At 33.8% G+C, this 24189-nt stretch overlaps 1 protein-coding gene across 1 annotated transcript in view; it reads left to right on the forward strand.

Annotated features, from left to right (window-relative positions):
• The first annotated feature begins 3302 nt into the window (after positions 1–3302).
• The window catches only part of LOC111502048 (tubulin alpha-3 chain), a 46477-nt gene continuing 25590 nt past the window's right edge, over positions 3303–24189 (forward strand). Inside the window, exons 1-2 of the mRNA XM_023156011.2 lie at positions 3303–3451; positions 21467–21689. Coding sequence (XP_023011779.1) covers positions 3449–3451; positions 21467–21689 — 226 coding nt within the window. The 5' untranslated portion in view covers positions 3303–3448. The remainder of the gene's footprint in view (positions 3452–21466; positions 21690–24189) is intronic.

Below are 24189 nucleotides of genomic sequence, written 5' to 3' on the forward strand. Positions count from 1 at the left end.
CCTAATAACATCACGTGCAACCTCCGCCCCTCCGGCAAGAACTACTCTCCCATGAACTTTGAATGACACGATAGAAAAAAACTTTCGAAACAACTACTTTCATAACGATGAGATTAGAACCTTTGGTGTGAAAATTGAATAACTTTTTTTAAATCGATTGCCCTAACACCAAACTGATATTTTTGCACTCGACGCGCGCTTCGCCAACAAAGTTGGCATCCTCAGGAGAAGAAAATTGATACCTAGTCTAGTCTGGTTAATCCTTATATACTAAAATTTTTTACCTGGGCACAATGCTCCTTGAAGCGGGTTTTAATCGCTCGTCGGCTCTGGCCGATGTATTTGCTGTTGATGTTGTTGATGTTGACAACTGATTTCGTAAATCCCCGAACTTTCTGTGTTTTGGATTACCAAAACACAGAAAGATTACCAAGAAGCTGTTGCAATTTATAAGAAGTTTTTTATGCAACTTTCATATTTACTTTATCGAATATTTGTTGAAGCCCTCTCGTGTATTAGGGTTCATATGGTATTATTATAAACTTGTTATTACTCTCCTCTTTTTGAAAAGTCGAAGATTTACGAAGTGACAAGATAATTAGAAAATGCAAGTTTAGAGAAGCACTTCGTAAATCTTCGACTTTTCAAAATGAGGAGAATAATAACAAGTTTATAGTAATCCCATATGAACCCCAATACACGAGAGGGCTTCAACAGATATTCGATAAAGTAAATATGGAAGTTGCATATAAAACTTCTTATAAATTGCAACAGCTTCTTGGTAATCCAAAAGATAGACTAGGAAACACAGAAAGGTCGGGGATTTACGAAATCAGTTGTCAAGATTGCAACACCAAATACATCGGCCAGAGCCGACGAGCGATTAAAACCCGCTTCAAGGAGCATTGTGCACACATGAAATACGGAAGGATAGAAAAATCCAGTGTCGCCCAACATGCTCTAGACAAGGACCACAGAATTGGTGACAACAATCTGAAACTGATCAAGCATGTGCATGACACCTGGCTACTCGATGCATGTGAGAGTCTAGAAATAGAAAAATGTTAGAACAGCGCTTGCTGTTCTAACGATAAGAGACCCAATCCGTTCAGCCTGCTTTTTAATCTTCTGTTAGGAAGAGAATAATTACTAAGAACTTGCAGGTAGTTCATTACCGAGAAATTCCATATTGGACCTCAGGTATACAACCTCAGGTAACGAACTTTACTATATAAGGATTAACCAAACTAGACTAGGTATCAATTTCCTTCTCCTGAAGATGCTAACTTTGTTGGCGAAACGCGCGTCGAGTGCAAAAATATCAGTTTGGTGTTAGTGCAATTGATCTTGAAAAAAGTTATTCAACTACTTTCATATGAACATTGAATTATACGAAAATCACTTCTTTCTGTCCAGTTTGTACTCCAAACATTCGCTATGGAATTGAATTACAGAAACGCTACACCGTGTAATATATGGAAGAGTTACGATAAAAAATATGGTATGCATTCATTTCGTGCATACCATAACGAATTTATGTAACGGATGGGACAAATCTATTCATGTCATCGATGACAGTACGTTATGACTTTCATACACTTATTTGATTTATTCCAAGCCTTAGGAATTTTTAGGGCGGTTAATTTTTGGAAAAATAAGTCATTTGCGTTTTAAAAAAGTTCATTTCGAACTTTATTGCTTCCTTCCTTTCTTCGGAAGTTTCTCAGATATATAAAATCAAAATGTCTGAAATCAAAACAAACGTACGTACGTGTCATTATGACATTCAGTAGAAATTGCTGCTGATGTATTATTTTCATGGTTTTATGACAATATTTATCACTGGAATGCTCTTTGAGGAAAACTTTCTGCAGACGTTGAATTGGAATCTTCATTCCCCTCGCACTTGTTCCTTTCAGATAGTCTGATTCCTTTGTAATAATCGATGTCCTTTGTAATACTCTCCTAAATTTTCAGTTTCCTGAAAGCTTTATACAGGACAAGAAAATTTTAAATATAGTATGAATTTTAATACAATTACAACAAATATATTACAGTTGTTAATCACATAGTATATAATACAAAATCGCTGGATATATACTTGTTATTCCTTTTCACTCCTTCGCAAGAAGTTTCTCGTAAAATGCCGCGGAACTGTGTAACTAACTGCCTATTGAATTCAGATCATTTGCCTTGGTAAATTTCAGAAAGAAGGTTAAACAGTCTTTGAGAAATGGGCAGATTTTTTTCAAATGACGACAGATTCATGACCCGGCACAGAATTTGGTCCTAATAAGCATATTTTTCGCCACCCATATAATGCCTATAGAGGAAATTAGTAGGCAATGAAACTGTCACAATTGAAATAATAAACATTTTTTATAGAAAGGTTGACTTTAAGAACAACACTTGCTGACACTACACCATTTTTTCATAATTATCATATTTGTTATTTAGTGTCAAAGTCGCTTCTATTTTATTAATATTATTCCTGAGGTTGCGCTGGTCGTGCCCTATCCCAGCATTATCAATCCACAACGCAGAATTAAGTGATCATTGGGTCCAAGATTCATGTGCCCGAAGCAAGCGCAGTGAGTCAAGAATGACAGCCTTCCGTATTTGTCCGGCTAAGATTCCTGCTTTAGTGCGGCAACACGGCATGATCTTGAGATTCGAGAGAAGAGAAGGCATCATTTCATCAAGGACTCCAATAATCAGAACAACTACTTCAACTGAGTGATCTGCATAGAGTCTGCGGAGTTCCAAGAGAAAATCTCGATACTTCATCCATTCTTCCTCAACTTTTCGGACAATATTCGCTTCACCGGGAGCTAAAAACTCCATGAAGTGGTAATAAAGCACTCTTAGGGCCGGGTTGTGTCGATAGATATAGGCCGAGACCGCATATGCCGGATATGCTGACAGCAAGTACATTAGGGTCTCGGAACGGCTCGCGGCAGGACCTGCACCTAGTGTCAGGAACGTCTATATACATCAGATAGACTAAGGTGTTATTATTATTATCATTATTGTATTTTGATAGTACATTTTGGCACTTCATATTGAGTACGTCATGTTTTTGTACATTTAGCAGAGCATTCCTTCATACTCTCCTTTTTTTTCAGTTTTTTTCTGAAATACAGACGAACGTGGGACATTTCGACTTGCCCTGTATACATGGTTGTCCGAAAATTAATTTTGTTGGACTGCCTATGACTCTGCAGTAAGTAATTCACAATTAGGCTTTATTATTCGAGTAATGTGCCCATGTCGTGTTATTAAATATTTTGGGCGAAGCAAAAACGGCATGCGCGTTGACAAGATGGACCGCTTCAAAAGCACGCGACTTCTGTCGGAGACTTCATTCTGATTCACGGGTGTCGCATCGCTGACATCGAGTGTGATTTGGTTGTGTTCTTACCGGGTGATCTTACGATTTTTCTTCAAAATGGTGAGTCGAAATATGCCTCTGTGAATAATTCACGAAGTCATTTTAAAAGCGAAACTCGTTAGAGAAAATTTGGTCATCATTTTATATTCATGATAATAGTAATAATAATAACACATCTGCATTCAAAAAGGCACGATTTCACTTGTATTGATTTTGTAATGAAAGTGACATTTGATTTTTATATTCAAATAAGATAGTAGAAAGGGAACTGTTTTCTTCTATTTCTCACAATGATCATAAAAAACCTCAGAAAGTATTAATTGAAAGGTCCAGGAAACAAAAGAATAATACCTTGATTTTGGCTACAAGTACTTTTCCTGAAAAATTTAAAATTTCAGGATTATTTTCCTCAATGCATGGAAAAGTTGAAGGTTATACAGCTTTTACAGAGTTTGATAGTTTGAAATGAACATAAATAATCATTCTCATCCAGTGCTGCAGTCATCAACATTATTTTTTGTTTTCAGAACCTAATAACTTCCAGATATTTCACATAAGTCTCAATATTTGAGTTTCGGAACTGTTTTGAATTAATATTAAATGAAGTTCATTAGGTGCTCAACGGATACAATAATCCTTGAAAAACTTTTGTTCAATATATGACTAGAGTCTCATCTTCAATTTGATTAAAGTAAAACCAACTTTCTTGCATTATATAAGATGTTTTTTAAAAAAATAGGGTGAATATTCACTTTTTGGTATCTCCTTGAGCTGTTTCAGCGTCAATCGTCGCAAAACGCCGTCCTTTCATGGGTCTGTTCAGTCTTGGGAACAGGAAAAAGTCGCAGGGGGGCAAATCTGGCGATTACGGTGGCTGAGAAAGGATTACGGTGTTGTTTTTCGACAAAAAATTACAAACAGCTGAAAAGGTGTATCATCCTGATGCAAAAGCCATAACTTGTTTTTCCACAATACCGGATGTTTTCATCGTATTACTTCTGGCAAGCGGCGGATAACTTCTTCAAGATAATATTCCTTATTGACCGTACGACCGTATGACGGTAATCGAAGAAAACAGTGAGCAAAATCTTGACTTTTGATCGAACATGGCGTGCTTTTTTGGTCTTGACTCTCCTGGTCTCTTCCATTGGGACGATTGGACTCTGGTTTCGATGTTATAACCATACATCCATGATTCGTGACCAGTTATGTCCCTCTTATGATAATAATAATAACAGCTTTGTTGTCCAACAGTTACCCATTTACAGGACAATATAAAATTTTATTCACAATACTTAACCATAAACGAAAAATAAAATGAACAAAAAAGAAGAAAAACTGATTCTAATTACCTACTTCAAGTAGGTAATTAGGTAATAATGTTATGACGGTTAGTGAAGAATAAATCACCATGGGCACGAATGTTATTGAAATTTGTGCAAATAACATATATTGGGGAATTGAGCATAATGTTAGTTCTTGCTCTGAGAGGTCTAAAAATGGATTGAGATCGTCAAGCTGGCTGTGGTACATTGAAGTTAATTTGTTCAAGAATTTGCGGACAGTCAACTCTCTCATTCACTAACTTGAATAAAAATATGAGCGACGCACATTTTCTGCGATGTTCTAAACTAAAAAGTTTCAAACGTTCATATATGACATCATTACTGATACCTCTCTCTATTCTGAAAATTTGAAATTTACAAAACTTCCTTTGAATTCTTTCAATGGCTATATTATGAATCTCATAGAATGGGATCCAGGCGATACTTGCATATTCTATCTTCGAACGTACGTAGGTGAAATACAACAGCTTCATGGCTTTAATATTATGAAAGTTTCTGCAATTTCTAACAATGAAACCATAGGCTCTGAGAGATTCTGAAACTTTTTGTGAAATATGTCTACCAAATGTTAATTTATGATCGAATATCACCCCTAGGTCTTTGATCTCATTACATCTCAGCAGATCTGAATCCTGTAATACATACGGGAATGTATAAACTTTTTTTTTCGACTATAATTCACCACTTGGAGCCCTGAGGCACACCAGAAGAAGCTATATATGTTCTAGATTTCTAACCGTTATAGGACACGAATTGTTTTCTACATGTCAGACAGGATTGCATCAGCTGACAGGCAGTATTCGAAAAACCGAAACTCATCAGTTTATTGAGCAAGACACCATGATCAATTTCATCAAATGCTTTAGAGAAATCCGTGTATATAACATCAACTTGGCCATTGTTATCTAATGCTTCGGAAATAAAAATTGAGTAATAATGACTAGATTTGCAACAGTAGAACGCTTAGTAACAAATCCATGTTGATTTTGAGATAGTTGCCGTTGAACAGAAGCATATGTGCGATTATATAAAATAATCTCAAAAATTTTAGAAAACGTACATAAAATAGATATGGGTCTGTTATTCTCTATTGCTTCAATTTCTGGGCAATCAACGCATAAGTGACGGGTTTTTGGTCAAAATTTAGGAATTCTAGAACGAACTTTGCTGTCACACGCTTCATGCCCAAAATTTACGAAAAAATTGCAAGGTATGAGTGGACATAAAAAAAAATCGCTAATCGATTTTGTGAAATTTGAATATTCACATTATTTTTTGAACACTCAGTACATGGGATGACCAGTAATCAAAATTTTGTGAATAAGAGTGAGGAGATGAAGATTACGCGTTTTTTCGAAGCTGAGTCATCCGGAATTGAAGTTATTTCGTCATCCACCACAAAAAATGTCTGTCTGAAAGCCTGACATAGGTAGAATATAAATACAAATATGTAAGTATATTTCTATTGTATTTCTCACCATTGATATTTTAAACAGAATTGAATTGAGAAAATTAAACGAGTCCAAAAAAAGTCAGTGAAATTCAATGCAGGGAAATATTATTTCATAAATTTGTGACGATATTATTTACACTATTTCCCATATGAATAACTGAAAACTGCAAATTCGGAATTTCCTGTTTGATTCACGCATTTGCTTACTCCGATTATTTTCTACTTCTCTTACCTATCGTCCTTTTTGTTTGCAAAGAAACCAGGTCAGCACTGTGGATGACAAAATTTACGATTTAATCATGCATCACTTTACAATTGCTTAAGAGAGATACATATCAAATCACTTCTTTTGTTTTGTAAAAAATTCAGTGCAATTTGAAGTAAAATGACTTATTTCTTGTGTGTATATCTTGTATTATGTTCATCAGAGGTTCAAGTGCTTTCATATGTAGAAAACACAAGTCAATTAATTCCGTTAACATAAAAAATTGTGTGCTTGGGATTCGATAGAGTCGACAAAGGCCGTTTTTACCTGGTCCTGATTGGCGAAGGTTCTACTGGTGAGAAAGTTGTCGAAGTGCTTGAAAAGATGGTAGTCGATAGGCTAGAGGTCTGGTGAGTATGGTGGGTGAGGAAAAACTTCAACGCTCAATTCATTTAACGAAACGTGATAATTTCTATCGATCGTTCAAAATATGCAGCATCAATGTATAGAGTACGAAATTATCTATCGATCAGTATATACTGCGACACAGTGGAATAAATATTTATTGAGATGTGGAGCAACTAAAATACATGACATTGAAGCGGACAAAACTTTTGGAACACTCTAATACTTTCATAATTTAGTTAAAGGGGCTTTAAGTTTAAGTTAAACATTTGTTGTTATCTATCTGGATTCTGTCCAGTCATTTCTATGGAAATTCAATAAAAATACATTTAAAATGATTCTCAACAAGAAACACAGTACTCAATTAGTCTTAGTCTCATTGGTGTTGAAGAAAAAAATAGAGTTGCATAGTTTGATGCCTCATAAACCATTATATATTAATAAGAAAAGAGAAATGAAACTTTCTATATTTTTTACCACTTTTTACCACTTTATTGTATAATTTTGAAAATGTCCGTATAGGACGAAACTGCAGTAACGTTAGTTACAAATAAAAGTGATAAAAAACATAGAAAGTTTAATTTCTCTTTTCTTCATTATGATTTCCTACCAGTTAGTAATGGCTACATCCATCAATTCATTACAAATTTGTTTGTGATATGACCCTATCACATGATTTGAAAACTAAACAAATTTAAATATCTATAAATACAACATAACAACTCTTGTTCTCCTTTCACATTTTCTTATTTTTTTATTGAATTGAACTAGGTATTCGTCTAACATTCATCTATGAGTGTATTAACAGGTCGAATATTCTAGCTTGACTTCCATAACGTGTATACAAAAATAGTCACTGTTAAACAGATACAGAGAACAGAATGTTCCTTGAATTTATAATCTCTTTAATAATTTTTCAATAAGTGATTAAGTTTTATATAATAATTACCCAAAATTAAGCCCAATTTGTTCAAATTTGCTTTCTTTGAATTCATTCTTCATTTTTCGCTACATAATTCAAAATTGTACTTTGTTTTATCATTTTCGATAGTTAAGATTCAAGCTCCATCATCTTCATTCAATTCCTTCACCACAAATACACCCTTCAAACTGAGCTCTCCTGGTTTAGTTTTTATGAAAAGTATGTAAAAAAATGTATATGAGTTAAAAATCTCAAAAAATAGATATGCGTTAAACCATTTCTCATTCCATTTCTTGCCCCTCTACTCAATGCAATTATCCGGTAGCAAATAGATCGATTTTTTACGTATCTACATCATGATTACATACCCACAGAAAAACCTATTCGTGTATTCTACAACTCGTCTATTTCAACCTCTATAATAACCCACCTAGTTTATTTCCTATTGTACTGATTTTCCAGCTTACTTTCCAGAATTTATGTCTGTGGCATACAAACAAATACGTTGTTTGTATGCCACATAAATCTGTGTAGATCATACTTTGATGAAACCTCTCAAGACTTCAGTACTAAAAGTATTTCGTGAGAAAGACGAGATACTTTCATGCACATTACATCATGTAAGCACAATTGTTGCGAAATATTTACATGTTGGTACCAAGTGAGCTTTTCATTGGTCTAAGATAAGTGAACCTGAAGAAAGTAACCAAGAAATGATGACATCAGCTCCTATATTATTCTTAGAAAGGTCAAATTACAGCTCACATAGATAGACAAATAGCAAATTTCTTGAAATCTATTTCAGTTCAGAAAGTGATAGATGTTACAAATATTCCAAACGCTGCTGGAAATACTCATTCTTACTTCTTTGTTCCAAATTTAGATTGCATTCATCGAGCAGAAGCTACTGCGTAATATATTCTACATATTTGCTTTATTTTTATTTGAACTAGTTGATCTTAGGTACAACTGGAGAATTTTTCAAATTCAATTCTTATGTCTGGCTTTCAAAATATCTAAAAAGTAGCGAACCCTCATTGATTTGAAGAAAATGTTTATATTCGTAGAGATCTCAACCAACTTTCCATCAGACTGTAGCTTTGGAGGAAGACCATGAAGCCTTGAGGTTTTTTAATCGGGCTTATTGTAGAATATCCTTTATAATTTCTCTAACTTGATTTTTCTGAGTTGAATTGAGTTTTCTCATGAGGAATGAGTCAAAGTTATTTGTCATTTTAACAGATAGATAGTCATTCCAGTGCCGCTCTTACATTTCAATACCGATTTGTGAAACGATTCATGTCTTGCCTCAAAATAGGCCCTAGTTTCAGTAATGACCTCTTCATTCGAGCGAAGTTTCATTGGGAGCGAAATCTGGCAAATACGGTGGATGTGTGAGAATTTCGAAGTTCAATTCCTGAAGTTTTGCCATTTTTTTTATTCACTTGTGCCACGGTCCGTTGTTTTGATGAAAGAATATTTTTTTCTTTGCCATATACGGTCGTTTCTTTGCAATTTCGGCCTTCAAACGCTCCGATAACACTATATGATATTCAGTGTTGATGGTATTTCCCTTCTTGTTACTGGTCTATTTCCACAGAAATCTGCACAGCAATGAATTTTTTACCTGTTACCTTCATCCAAACTTCTTCAAACTCTGTATAATCTGCGAATATACAAGAGCAAAATGAGAAGAAGTGTCGAGATCATTTACTATGTATTTTACAGCAAACTGTTTCTCATGATTATTTGCGCAGCACGCTTCATTGCACTAAAATCATTTTTGATGATTCATCTGCTATGATGTTGTCCGTTGAACCATGGACTGTAATCTGAAGAATAATCAAGCATCTGATTATCTTCTAATGAAGCGTGACACAATGATTATACTCGCTATGGAAGAAAACGACAATATTCACTTGGCGGTTACGACGTATATGGAGTGTTGTTACAGTTAGTGACACAGAAATCTGGGAAAAGAGAGTAATTGGCAACGAAAAAAGTGACTAATATGGCACGTGAGCAATTGTTTTACGTGTTCTCATTCAGAAACTAATTTGAATATGAATTTTGTGACGTTGCACAGAGCGGTAAAAGCACCTAAAACGTGGCCAAAAATAAATTCTCACTTTTTTTAAATATTATGAATAGAAATTGACATATTGTGATATTTTTAATAAAAAAGAGACAAATCAATAATAAAGATAGAATAAAATACTTTTTTCTATTGAAAAAAGGTTTATTACATAAGACATAAAATGAGACAAAGGCAAAGAATAACATTATTACAAATAAATAAAACTACAAAAGAATATGGATCTTATTAGCATAGTCAACAGATTTCACTTCAACATAAGTTTTAATGAACATTATTTCTGAGGAAGGCTGTCATCCAATTTAAAAAACTGCTAAGCCTCAACACTAAATGGTTGCTTTGGTTTGTTTTGTTTTCGCCTCATGCTATTAAGATGGATCCGAAGTAAGCAAAAGTCGATTGAGTATACCTTCGTTGCACTCTCTTCTGGAAAACTTTCTAGAAAAATTCTCTCATTCTGTCGGACCACTGATGAGTGGACCAATATTATGTGTACTGTAGGCGACAGGTTGCCAAGAGTATAAATTTATATACATTTCTGCTGTACTCTTGACGTAGCATAAAAATTTTTCTACACCAGATGACAAAACCTCCAATATTGATTTGAATCTTTTTATTAATTCTATGTCAATGCCCGTTATTGAAGCTGCTTCTTCATCATTATGGAAGAATCTTCGTGAAGTGTTACCGTCATTTGTGTTGCTATAACCAACCTTAGGAATATCCACGAGTGATCCCAACTTGTCTTTAAAATCTTTTTTAGACTTTACCATGGAGTAAAATCTCACCACTAAGCCATTCGTGGTCTTTTTCTAAAAAACGACTTTCTGTACTATTACAAGTAAGCCAATTAAGTTTATATACCACTTTTTAAGTCTAAACAAGTTTTTGAAGTTCATCATTTTTTTCCGGGGGGCACTTGGTTATTTCAATCAATTTTTCTTCCAAATCCTGGAGCTTTCTGTCAAGCAGTCGCTGTGGACTTGCTCTAACAAGCTCGTGTAGTTTTTTTGTTGTCATAGATATAACAGAAGGTCCACAATCTATAACAATTGATGAAATATCTCTTAAAACTATAATTTTGCGTAAGATATATGTATATATTTATATATATATATATATATATATATATATATATATATATATATATATATATATATATATATATATATATATATATATACCATTTATGGCCAGGTTTTAAGTGATTTTGCCGCTCTGTGCGTTGGACAATTGGAATATAGTTAACTACATGATTTTTTCATAAATATTATTTATTGTTATAATTGAATCAACCGAAGAGTGCTTATTCTGTATACGATCATGACACAATTAATTTTCATCTTCGGTGGAATATTTACGATGACAAAACTATTCTAAAATCCAAAATTATTGGCTTTTGGTGTTGCCATGGTACCTATACATTGCAAAAACAGAAACATATTCAACGAAAGTCGTTTTTTGTGGAGGAAATTAGACTTTCTTATCGACATTGTGATGGATCAGCCAAAAATATACGTTTCAAAAACAAAAAAATGTATCGGCACTCAGACCATCCAAGGAGAATAGAAAAACATAGGAACATCGATTGATATTTCATTTGACAGTGGCATGATGAAGGAGCATAGTCTAATTCAAACACTGCTGTAAAAAATAGGGATTTTCCTTCCTGCAAAAAGGCATCAAGCTGAAAAATAGCATTCTGATAGTGATTGGCAATAATGGCAGAAATCTTATAGGATATATGACAATTTCTAGTGAGGAAAATCAAATGATTCAATCGATAATCAAGCATAATGCCAGTGAGTACATTTTTCTTAAAACAGCCATAGAAAACAGAAAATTCCAACAAGAACTACTTTGTTATTTTCTGACCAAGTTCCTTAGAAATGGAATATATTCATGAGAACACAAAACCTACACGAGGAGCTAAATACAATAGTGAAACCAGTGAATATTAGCCAACAGAACTTCAAAGAAAACCATCGACAGCTTACCGATAATAATTTTTTTATACCCACGATATTCACAGATAGAACAGGATATCTTAAAAAAATGGAGAATACACTTCTACTGATAACTCAAATAAACTCGATAACTTCAAAAAAACCTGAAAACTCAACAAAAAACGTCTTATTATTGGGAATAACAATCTTTCAATTGCTCTTCTAAACATACAGTCTCTCGTAAATAAAACAGACGAACTGTTACAAAACTTTATGCAGGTGTAGGAAGAGCAAGAGCAATCTTTTCAGTTAATCCTGATAAGTTACTGCATAAACTAAAAGTATCTTCCACAAAGAACAACGTTCTATTCATCATTAATATTTCTGAGATTAAGTCCGCCTCTGTCTTCAGAACTAGAAAAAATCTAATGATTATTGCTGTTTTCGCTTTGGTTCGCTTTGCTTTCGATACGTCCTGCATGAAGACTGTGGAGGTTAAAAAACCCCAGAAAGTTAAAAAAACAAAAAAATATTATGGTATATAATAATATTTCCATAAGACTTTTGGAGAGGATTGAACTGTCATGGCACTGTGTGTCATTCCAATAGAAATATATTTCACCCTCAAACATATTTTGGAAAAACTTAATGTCTTCGTTCTGTAACAATTCGAAGACTGCTGAATTTTTCAAAGAAATTATTCAACCCTACATTTTGATCTTCATAAATTGACCTTGATTTTTGCCCTGTTTTCATTGCCTGTTGAAAATAAATATTTTTTATAGCAAAAAAATTTTGGTGGTACACTTTTTTTTTAAAAAAAGTATTTTTTTCAATTTCTTACAGACTCAGTTACAGACCATACTATTGTAAATATGCAATTAAATTTACCGATGATTTTTGATTCGCAAAGTTGTGTGAATGTGGAAGTAACATTTTTGCGCGGTATTTTCCAAAACATACTTTTGAAAAATGACTTTTATAAATTAATTTGAATGGCAAAGTCGCAGATTCCAATATCTGTTTACCTGTTGATCAAATTTCAGATACAGTAACAACTGCGGTATCTGCAAAATATTTTCTTTGAAAAAAAAAGAAAATATAAAATTCATATTTAGCTTCTCTCATATAGTGAAATTTATCAGATTCACTTCACATATTTTCCTTAACCGGTGTAATTTGAAAATTATAGAGTACATTCAACTTTTGGCTCAAATTAAGTTAAAGGACAGTTTAATCTATACCTCTAATTTCAGTCAATTTAAGTCAAATTTTGAACTCCAACTAGGAAGCCAATCATCTTGGATGTCAGTTGATGAATTAATCAACATTTCCTTCATAAAATAAAGATATAAGAGTCTCACTCAATGTAGAACACCTGCATTTGAAACTGGACTTCCGCCGAAATGAAAAAAATATTTTTTTTACTTTACACAGATGTAGCAAAACTTTTCAAAACATTTTCATGCGAACTTACATATACACATATAGTGTGTACATCTGCACATACATTGTGTACCTACATGTAAGTTTATCTGTAGTTGTCAACTTCTTTTGTGTTGTCTTTTTTATTCAGAGGATGATTTTAAGAAAGTGAGGTTTTCTAAAAATCAAAGTTATCAGCAAATTATCCTTAGAAATGAAGATCTGAATTTGTTTTTTATGAGAGTTATCGTGTTGTTCTTATTTAGGATGATTCGACATTCCTTCGTCCTCTCTGCTTGTCATTTTCGTTATGACTATATTCAGAGCTGAAATCATATTATATTTCTTTGAAAGAGCATTCATCAAATATGTTCCAATATTTTTTATTTCGCCCAGTTCAATATGGGTTCAACGTATTCTAATAGAAAACAAAAATCTCAATAGCTTTTATGACATTTTCTTTTTGCTGATCGTGTTCCTGCCAAAGCAGATTGATGAATATAAAAAGAAGTGACATTAAATCCCATGTTAACGTTTCAATAAATTTGATGACCTTTCAAGAGGATCTTTTTGAACTGAGGCACATTTATTCTTCTGCGAATTTCTTACTGATGGAACATGATGCTACAACAAGGAACATACGAGTAAGAAAATCACCAAAAGTCATAAAACAAAATTTCTTTTCTTTATAATTGAAATTTTATATAAGGCCAAGGTTTGGGAAGAGATACTTATTAACCTAACAAAGAACAACCTCAATTTCAAACAAGATGTAATTACATAAGTTACATACTGAAATTGAGTTTCGGAGTTTCGACACTGAATAAAGTTTTGGAGTTGAAAACTCTGCAAGAATATTTTGTGGCGTATTAACGACGTGATATTTTTCAGGAATTTTCTAGTGAAACTTTACCTGTCGACTCCGCCTGAAATTAAAATCAATAATTCGGACCGCTATTCTAATCATAAATTTTATTCCGTGTTTGAAACATAATCCTTCACGTTGATAAAGAGGTCAAAGGCCTTTTCTTCGTTCACAGAACTTATAAATGCGTTCTTGAAAAACTGATTGATTCATGTAGGGTTGAGTAGCGGCTGGTACGGAAACACAATAGATAACATGGGACAAGGTACCAATAAGAACGATGATGGATGGATTCAAGATTGTAGGTCATATCGAAATTTTATAATACTTGAAAATGGATTATGAACATGAGAGTATACTGTTTTAGTGTCAACCGAGTTTTTGAGACTACACTGTTGAATTTTATAACATTTTCTTTTCAACTATAAAGTAGATGATTCCGTAGTTGTATTTATTAAGCAGCTGAGTGATAAATCAATTTCAAGTTGATGTTCCATAGGAGTGCACAGTTGGTTAAATAGTGGAAAATGCAGTATTTATTTCAACATCTAATATTGTATCATTTGATTTGTTTTTACTCTTCAATTTAGATTATAATTTTCAATATTTTTTATGGAAATCACTTACAAACACTACTATCAGTTATAACAAGTATTGTTGGTTAAATACCAAACGCATGCCAATAGCAGGGGGGCCCACGATGCAAAATGGGGATTTAATCGAGCGTCATTGAGACATATTAGGTTGCAAAGCTTAGATGATGAAAAGAAAAAAATGTTATGTAATGTATACCTTTTCATCGGTGGGGAAAGCGGCTATAGACTTTCAAATATGTAAAAAAATACTGTTACATGGACATACGCGAGCGCGTCAGATATTGACAGCATCAATGTCCTACGTATTTTTAATAATGTTGGTATGTTAATCTGATCGTTTGCATGATGTGGGCGCATCAGTTTTTCTAAGGGGGTTTAAGTGCAACAAAAAAGCTCTCATTCAATAATCTGACGATTTCGATCTGACGCAAACTCGCGGCCATTATTATAATGTGCAAAAAAATTGTTCATTTTGAAATACTCAAGCGCGTCAGATTAAGGTATATATGGTTCATCTTTATGTTTTAGACGTGCTGTCTCATAATCTAGAGATTATCTAGAGGGATTCGCCTAATCTGACAAAAACAATATTTGATTATTTGCACTTAATCAATTGAAAAGCTCAGGAAATAAATAAGCATGCAAATAAATAAGTGAATGTTTTTTAAGGAGAATACTTGTATTTATAAGAAAATATTTTTTAAAAAATGCTCAAAAAATTTAATTTTTTATAATGTTTTTTATCACTTTTATTTGTAATTAACGTTTCTGCAGTTTCGTCCTATAAGGACATTTTCAAACTTATACGAGACTGCAGTAACGTTAGTTACAAATAAAAGTGGTAAAAAATATAGAAAGTTCAATTTCTCTTTTCTTCATTATGATTTCCTACCACATAGTAACGGCTACATCCATCAATTAATTGATTAATTAATCATCATCTTCATCTTCATCACGAACGAGTCTCTGTGATAAGCTGTGATGACGTCATGGCAACAGAATTCAGAGTGGGAACGGAGTGAGAGAGTAATAGATAGAGAAAAAGTGAATAGGGAATAGAGGAATAGAAACTCGGAGAGGGAAATATAGGTATCACACAGCTGCACACATTAAGCTTTATCGACGAATTTTTGTTATTTCGGCTTGCAGAAATCGTCAGATTATATATTTTTCGTTATCCTGGAATTATTTCCTTCAAAATAAAAAAAAAATTAGCTACGCTCGAGAATGTCGAAATGATGTTATTTTTTTACAACTTTGCTGCCCCCTCTTTTTTTATGTCACTCTCAAATTGTCAGTTTACTGGAATATACACTGTTTAGCAGGTAATTAACTCATCCTACCTTAATCTGACGCGCTCGAGAATTTCTGATGATCAATTTTTTTTACTAATCTGATGCTTTATTCCTCAAAGGTGGCCTTATATATGGGGCTCATATTTGGTGGAGGTACTTAACCACCGGGTACAAGGTATCTTCCTGTATATTAATCTGCCGCGCTTTAGTAAATCCCGAAAGCCCCGCTTGGGCTCCCCTATTACAATGCAAGTTACAAAACAACTCGAATGCCTATAAAATCTCTTGATTGCGACCCGTTTGTGATACTGAAAAAGGATGCACCCGGTAAAGTATTATAAACCCTCATTCACAGATACGGACAACCATAACGAAATCAGAACATGTTATTGACTCACTCTGTTATAATAAGCATTTATTACTTTTTATCAAAAGGAAACATAGTATAGACTTTATTTCTGACTCTATCCATTTTTGTTTTATTTTACATTCCCCTTTAATTAATTCAATTAAAAAAAATGTACTCCTTTCCGGTTATTTTTTCTTCTATCTCTCTGTCTTATGATATTCTGCAGACTTGACATTGAATATGTTTAAATAAATATGTTTAAAATATGTTTTTTCCGTTAACCAGCTGTCGCACTCCTACGAACGACAACCTTAGAAGTCGAAGCTTGTGCGAGCTAAGGACTAACGAGGTCTTACCTTTTTTTGTGCGATTCCTAACACGGTTTGCATTTATTATAATTGCATTTATTATAATTCTTCGTTATTTGTTGACATTTTGTGTTAACTTAATATATTGCCGTTTTTTTCTGTCCCCCTATTGATCCTCTTTGAGTTGTATATTTTCAGTTTTCCGATCAAAGTTACCTCGTGCTTCAGACATTATTATCTACAGAGCATGATTCTAAATTTTCCTTTTTTAGTACCTATACCACCTCGTGTTTTTTCACTTTCTTTATCATTCATCGCCATTACTTTTTCAAGGACAAAACGCAAGCACTACAGGAAAATCCTTAAGGCGTTCTCAGAGCAGTGCTTATGCGAAAGTAGCGATTCACATTGGATTTGAATCGTTGAACATTGAATCCATTTGGAAAAACGTGCTCTTAAACAGTGAAGTTCAAGGTTTACTGGTTAGTTTAGGTTAGGTCCAAAGTATATGCTCTGTTAATGAGGAAGTCGGATAGTCACCTAGCAAGATTGTCTGGTTTACTGAGTTGAACCTCAAAACGATAAGCAGCCACAGCCCAGCGCGTATTTCTGATATGTACCGCTCTTGGTGGAATCAAATATGACAAGTCACTTGAACACCTCCCGTGAAAGTGTCTATAGAAGAGAGACAAATCTCCAACCTTCCTTTAATGTTCCAGGCTATCAAGGTAACTCGTGATGTTTGCGTCTCCAATCAGGGAGATGGCTATTTTCAGCCACTTCAGGGTTTGTTTGGTGGCAGAGCTCCATACATGAGAATAATACTCCAAAGACGGTCTGATCTAAGCTTTATAAAGCATCAAAAGTTGCTGAGGTGTGTACAGTTTTCTGCTTTTCAGAAGCAGCTTTTGCAATTCCAGCGACATGATTGTGCCAAGACATATTGGTGTCCATTTTAACCCCCAACAAACTTATCGAAGCAGAAAGCTGAATTGTCTGTCCTGGCATTTTTATATCTGGTTTGGTGACATTTTTCTTCCTGGAGAAAATCGATGCCGGGGTTTTTGTGGCATTGAAGGGAACCTGGTTACTTTCACCCCAATTCCAAATCACTTTTAGATCCTCATTAAGATATGCAACCTCCTGCTGTCGGTAAAGATGTGCCTTTGTAGCCGATGTCCTCAGCAAAGCAATATATTGGATTCTTGGTTTTTTCCAATAAGTCGTTGATATTACTATCATAAATAAAAGGATTCTTAGGTTACACCCCAGCAGTGTCATTCCCAAATTTTTCTCAAATATAAGCTTCGAATATGTAGTATTCTCCATATTGCATCTTGATTTATTCGATCAAAAACATTTTCCATATATATATGCTGTAGTATATCGAAAAGTGAAACCCTGAAGGTTGTTTCTTATTTATCTCAAGAAAATATCATCAACACCTTTGTTTGATCTGGAGCCAAATTGAATTCCTTCCAAGATATTTTCCAGCACTTTCACCAGGAATCCTATAATTTTGCTATTAACTGATGAGGGCTACCTATCTGTAATTACTACATTCTCCTGGATCCCATTTTCATGAATCGGTATATGATTCATACAGTGCTTTCCTTTTAAGAGCTCCAATCAGATTTGACACTAACTTCTCTAGACCCTTTTCTGGTCTAATAATAATATTTCCCTTAACTTATCCTCTTTCGATTATTACTGCAGCTTTTTATTTCATCTGAACGTATTCCCGTCTGAAAGAGAAATTCTATCCATCTGCTTTATCTTGGCAGGGATCCATCATCTGCTTTCTAAATTTCTAGATGAGAGCAGGGAGGCGATGAATCCCAAAAGTTTCTAAACCGTTTTCTTTTCGAGCAATGCAACCAAACATCGATATAAATAATATTTGTTCTTATTGTTACTTTTCAAACCTGTGTAAGTTAAATTCATTTCAACTTATATTTTTCTGGGAAAAAATGTTCACTCTATTTATATGAATCTCATCAGATTGCACAACCTCGATATTTTGCCGTAATTCATCATCGACCGGTCATTGCTGTTGCATTTGAGAATAATGATTGTACCATTAATTTGTATAATATATTCATATATCGATCACAGCAAGCGACAAATAATGTATGAAGATAGAGTTAAAAGCAGTACTTTATGTTGTGTCAACTGACTTCACGCTGATAAATATTTATATTGGTCACCATCATGAAATGAAATTGGCGAATAAGAATAGTGACAGAGAGCATTTCTGTTGTGTTCCGTTAACGAGATGATACCGAATGAATAATATTTGATAGAAATGAATAATTTGAATGAAATGAGAAATGTTTATCTCTATCAATTTTCCTACATAGTGGAAAGTTCTGTTTTAAATAAAGTCCTACATGAAAATTGCTTCAACCAGAATACTCGTAGCCTATTTTTTCATAAATATCGCGTTTTCATAAGTTAAGAAATGAAATAGTTATCTCTTTCATTTCAACAACGAAACAAAATAGACGAATTTATTCATATTATTTTAAAAAATCGCAATATAATGAGAGAGATGAATGCGATATCAGTACCTGTGTTGTTTTGATCTCTAATATTCTGTAAACAATCGAAAATTTTGTTATTAATCGATTTACATATTACGAATGGCTCAACATTATCTCGGAAGAACCGAATAAACCAAACTATTATTCCAAATGATCATTTTCAATTAACATTTTCATCATTTTCACGACAAAAATGATAAACTTAAATCATTGTTGAACTCTAAAAGGAATATTTATTTTTATGGTTTGAAAAATACAGATTTCCAGTTTGATTATTATCCTGAATATTCAAAGAATTATTCCATGAAATTATATTCCAGGCAAAAAACTCTGTCAACCAAAATACATTATGCATTATTACTACATAGTTATTCATCTCGTCTGAATGTGTCATCTCTGGCAGAAATCGTATTCTGATGTCTTCCGGAAGGCGGAAGGTGATATTCCCCTTCTTTATTTATTTATTCAAGAGTTCTGTTCTTGTAAGTATTATACGTCTTGACGCTTTGTTATTCTTTAACAAACGACATTCAAATAACAGGCATAGTTACTTCCTCGTTTTATTTTGTCGAAATTTTATCTGGGTGGCCGAAAATTTTATTATAGCATTCTGTTATACAGTGAACTCAAGATTACTGCTTCAATTTTTTTTGTCTTCAGAAAGTTGTATAAAGTATCAAAGATGACTAAAGTGAATATTATGTGTATAATAAATTTTATAATTTTTTGAACCAGATTCCTACCGATCATCCATATTACTCAGATATTATATTAATTGTGCCTTTAAATACCTCCAGTAGCTAACTAATGGATTAAAAATCTATGCTACCTTCATTTAGACAGAATCATTTCTCTTCAATGGAAAACAGTATGTTTTCCTCATCATGAACGATAAAAACAACTTTTGACGAAACGTGAAGTCTTCATTACGTGGTATTCCTATTGGTGTGCCACAAGGTTCTATTCTGAGTCCGGTACGAATAGAATTTTAGTAAAGCCCTCACTGATATTTCTTCATGGTTTTCTAACAACTCTTTTTTTATGATAATAAATGTTAACCTATCAATTCGCACGTTGTATTTTTTAGTCTCAACATAAAAGGCAGTTGGAACTGGAAAGTCCACTGTGAATACTTGATTTCTAAACCACATTTACTTAATCTTATGATCAAAATCTTGAGGATTGTTCAATGAATCAATCTTGGTAATGTATTATTGTCTGTGAATGTGTTTGTAAAAAACATATAGACAGATTTTCATTCTTCTAAAAATACTGTGTTGTTGTTCATACTGCTCCTATAATTATTTTAGAATGATAACCAACTCTAACTTCGCTTTTAAGGCAAAGTGAAAAGGGTATTTTTTCAGATTTTATGAAAGAATAACTTAGTAATCAGTTATTATTATTCCCTTCATAACTTTCAACAGAAATTTGTCATACATAGAGCCTCTCAAATAAATTATTTCCCAAGATACTGAACAGTGTCATCATTGAATTCAACTTCAGAATTACAATTATATCTCGAGACAGATATTGAAATTAGAACAGAAAACAAACCTGTTTCATCTCTATCAGAAAATCCCTGCAAGTGATTCTCATCATATTAGAGAGACTTTTCCAAAATTTTCTTCGTGAATTCCACATAATATTGTTTCTAGACTACATACAATAAAAATGATTTTGACAAAAATAGTTAGTTATTTGCTGGGTAGAGGTAAATTTTTCCCAATCCTCATCAGTTTTCTGGAAGAACGTGTTATTAACGAGTACGAATTGTACTTTTTTCTTCATTTCAGTGGTTAATGAATTAGTTGAAATCGGTTTAGTTGATATTACTCTTCCAAAAAGAGTGTCATTCCGATTGGGCCTGGTTATGAGTTGACCTATTTCTGGTGATGAGTTCACTGGTTATTCTTGGGGTTATGGTGATCAGTTGGTTTATCACTAGCTGCATACAATTTGGGTGGGATTACTCAGTGATGAGTTGGCATATGCCGATCTTTGGGATGTCCACTTTGGAGATGTTTTGTTTTACACTTCCAACATTCATATCCTAATTCCAACTAGCAGAAACCCGCCGCCCAAATAGTTCGAAGAGCTTTTCAAAGATTGTTGCGGGATCAAGAATTTTCTCATGTTTCACCCTCTTCTTCGTTAGTCTTGTAACTGTTCCAAAGATACTTTGATGCCTATTTCTATTGAAACTTCAACAATATCGCCATCATTATACTGCGTATATGAATATTATTAAAAAACTACTTGTCCCTAAATCAGCAATCTTTCAAGGATATTTATTATTCACTTGTTTCCTTTTTTTTCCAGAGGGAATGCATTTCCGTCCACATCGGCCAAGCCGGCGTTCAGATTGGAAACGCCTGCTGGGAGCTGTACTGCCTGGAGCACGGAATCCAGCCAGATGGACAGATGCCATCCGACAAGACCGTGGGAGGGGGTGATGATTCCTTCAACACCTTTTTCAGCGAAACTGGAGCGGGAAAGCACGTTCCTCGTGCTGTTTTCATCGATTTGGAACCCACAGTTGTCGGTGAGTTGAAAAAACAGTTACTTTGATTTTGGTCCATCCCGATTTCAGAATTATTGGCTTATATCTTAGGGAATAAGTAAAGATTGAAGTGAATTATGTCTTTGACACAAACACAGTTGAAGTTTCGCAAACATATCAAATGATTATTTATGAGCAAACCGTACCGAACGGATTTATGACTCTGAAACTATTCATTGATACTAAATTTGATCATGGTAAGGCAGAGCTCTACCATGATGGACCTTCTTCTCTAACAATTCGTGAGACTCTCCATGAACTACGAAGTAACCAAAGATATTAGCTTAAATCTGACAAAGGAAATAAAAGTTGGAGAAAATTTTCTAGTGAAATAATTAATAATTCAATACATATGTGCCCGGCAGTTGAGCTTGGAGTTAGGAACATGATTAAAGAACTGAAACAGAATAAAGCTCTCGGATTGGACAATATTGAAGCGAATACATTGACGGAAGGTATTGAATACTTTGTGAAACCGCTAACTCATTTAGAAACTGGTAGATTCCTAGAATAGCTCAAAATTGATGTCATCAAACTACCCCACAAATCTATGGATAATCCTGAAATTTCAAACTATAGACCCATATTGCTTATTTTGAATATATCAAAAATTTTTGAGAAAATGTATTAAAGTCCAGGATAACATGTTTCATCAAAAAATGTAACTTGATTCAGGAGAAGCAATACGGATTTATGGAGGACAGATCAACTCAAGATGCTATAGCCGAGATAACAAGGAAAATACATAGCGCTTTGGATGCGAAAAAACCTGCTATATGTCTTTTTATCGATCTGGTAACAGCACTTGATATGGTGAGCCATTGTAACCTGCTTAAAACTCTCGAAAATATTGGATTTCGGGGAAATGCATATCACCTAATGAGAAGTTACTTGACTGACCGAAAACAATGTGTCACTATAGAAAATGAAGTAAGCAGCACTAGAGTAGTCAGTTATGGAGTTCCGCAGGGAACAGTGTTTGGTCCTAGTCTATTCATTCTTTATGTAAACATGTATGTCCAAACACATTTGTATTATGGCATAATCGCTTGGGGAGGGGTCACCAAAAACTCAGCAAAGGTACAGAAATGGATAATAAAAATCATGTTGAACAAACCTTATATCTTTATGCGATAATCTGTATAAACAAGCTGAAAGTGCTAATCATAAATATAACACTAGGTCTAGATTGAATTCTATTGACATTATAAAAATGTTGAAGAAGATTGGCCAAAGAAGCTATTCATACCTGGCTCCCAAGTTATACAGTGTTATTCCTTTCAATTTCAAAGAAATTAACTCTGTCGCTCTTTGAATCCATATTGAAAACTTGAATTTTGAACATACCTAGAAAAACATACATCAACTGATTGATATTAAGATTTACTGACCAAAAATATTAAAATATATCGAGAAATGTTTTGTCTTTGATTTTGAAACATCTAATTATAGACTGTATTCAATATTACTATTCAATACTAAAATTGGGATTGGTCTGAAAATGGAAACAGGTTTTGAAAACTATAAACAATTATCAACTCCATATACTGGGAAAACCTTGAGAATTCAAAAAACTTGAGGAACCGCTTCAATAAAGTAGGGATCGATCCAGAATATTTTCTAAAAAAGATTACACTAAGCATTCATTTGGATAACACAAGAACAAAATAGAGCTGTATAATGAAGACCTGGCCTCAGGCGATTTTACCATTCAACTAAGTAGTTGAATGGTCTGTTTTCGAAAGAAATATTTTTCTTCGAGAGAGTCGTCTGGCTTGTTATCTATTCAAGTCTCACAAAAACTCTTAAGTTCTTTAGTTTATTGCCTTCTCTCCCATTTCATTTCATGAAATCGATTCCATCCTACTTGTTTGTCCCTTGTATTGATTTTCATGTGTCCTTCATTATGTGTTTGTCGTATTCATCTAGATTTGAATTCGGTTGTCGTTGAATTGTTTGACCCTGAGCTTCCAAAGCCTCATTTGAATAAGAAGTTGCTTTTTGAAAATATTATAATATTATATAATGATAATGACATTCCTCAATCACTCTATTTATTTATCATGTATACAAAGAAAATGAGAAGCATATTAACTATGTCTTGTTATTGAGAAATTGACCACTTCATTCAGACATTGAAATGGATAAACCTTTCAGTCCGTCCTTACACCCTAAACACCTAGTAGGTAATAAACAATTGATCCCAGATATTTTGATAGAATTCAGGTCCGGGCTCTAAGTGGGCCACACCAAAGTGGTGTTATTGTGGGCTTGTAGGTACTGACGCACGATCCCTGCAGCGTGGGGCCGAGCCCCATCGTGCATTGAAATGAAAGTGTGCCCTCCTGCTTCTACTCTGTAACGTATCTGGACATCCAATACCTCATTGGGCGATCAGAGATCCTTTACGATCATTGATCATTCCACCCCACACCATTATTAATCGACCTCCAAATAAGACCACTGAAGCAGGGAATAAAAC

This window comes from Leptinotarsa decemlineata, unplaced genomic scaffold, assembly GCF_025532065.1.
Source record: "Leptinotarsa decemlineata unplaced genomic scaffold, Ldec_3_MD MMD2_tig00026361_RagTag_RagTag, whole genome shotgun sequence".
Taxonomy (NCBI): Eukaryota; Metazoa; Arthropoda; class Insecta; order Coleoptera; family Chrysomelidae; genus Leptinotarsa; species Leptinotarsa decemlineata.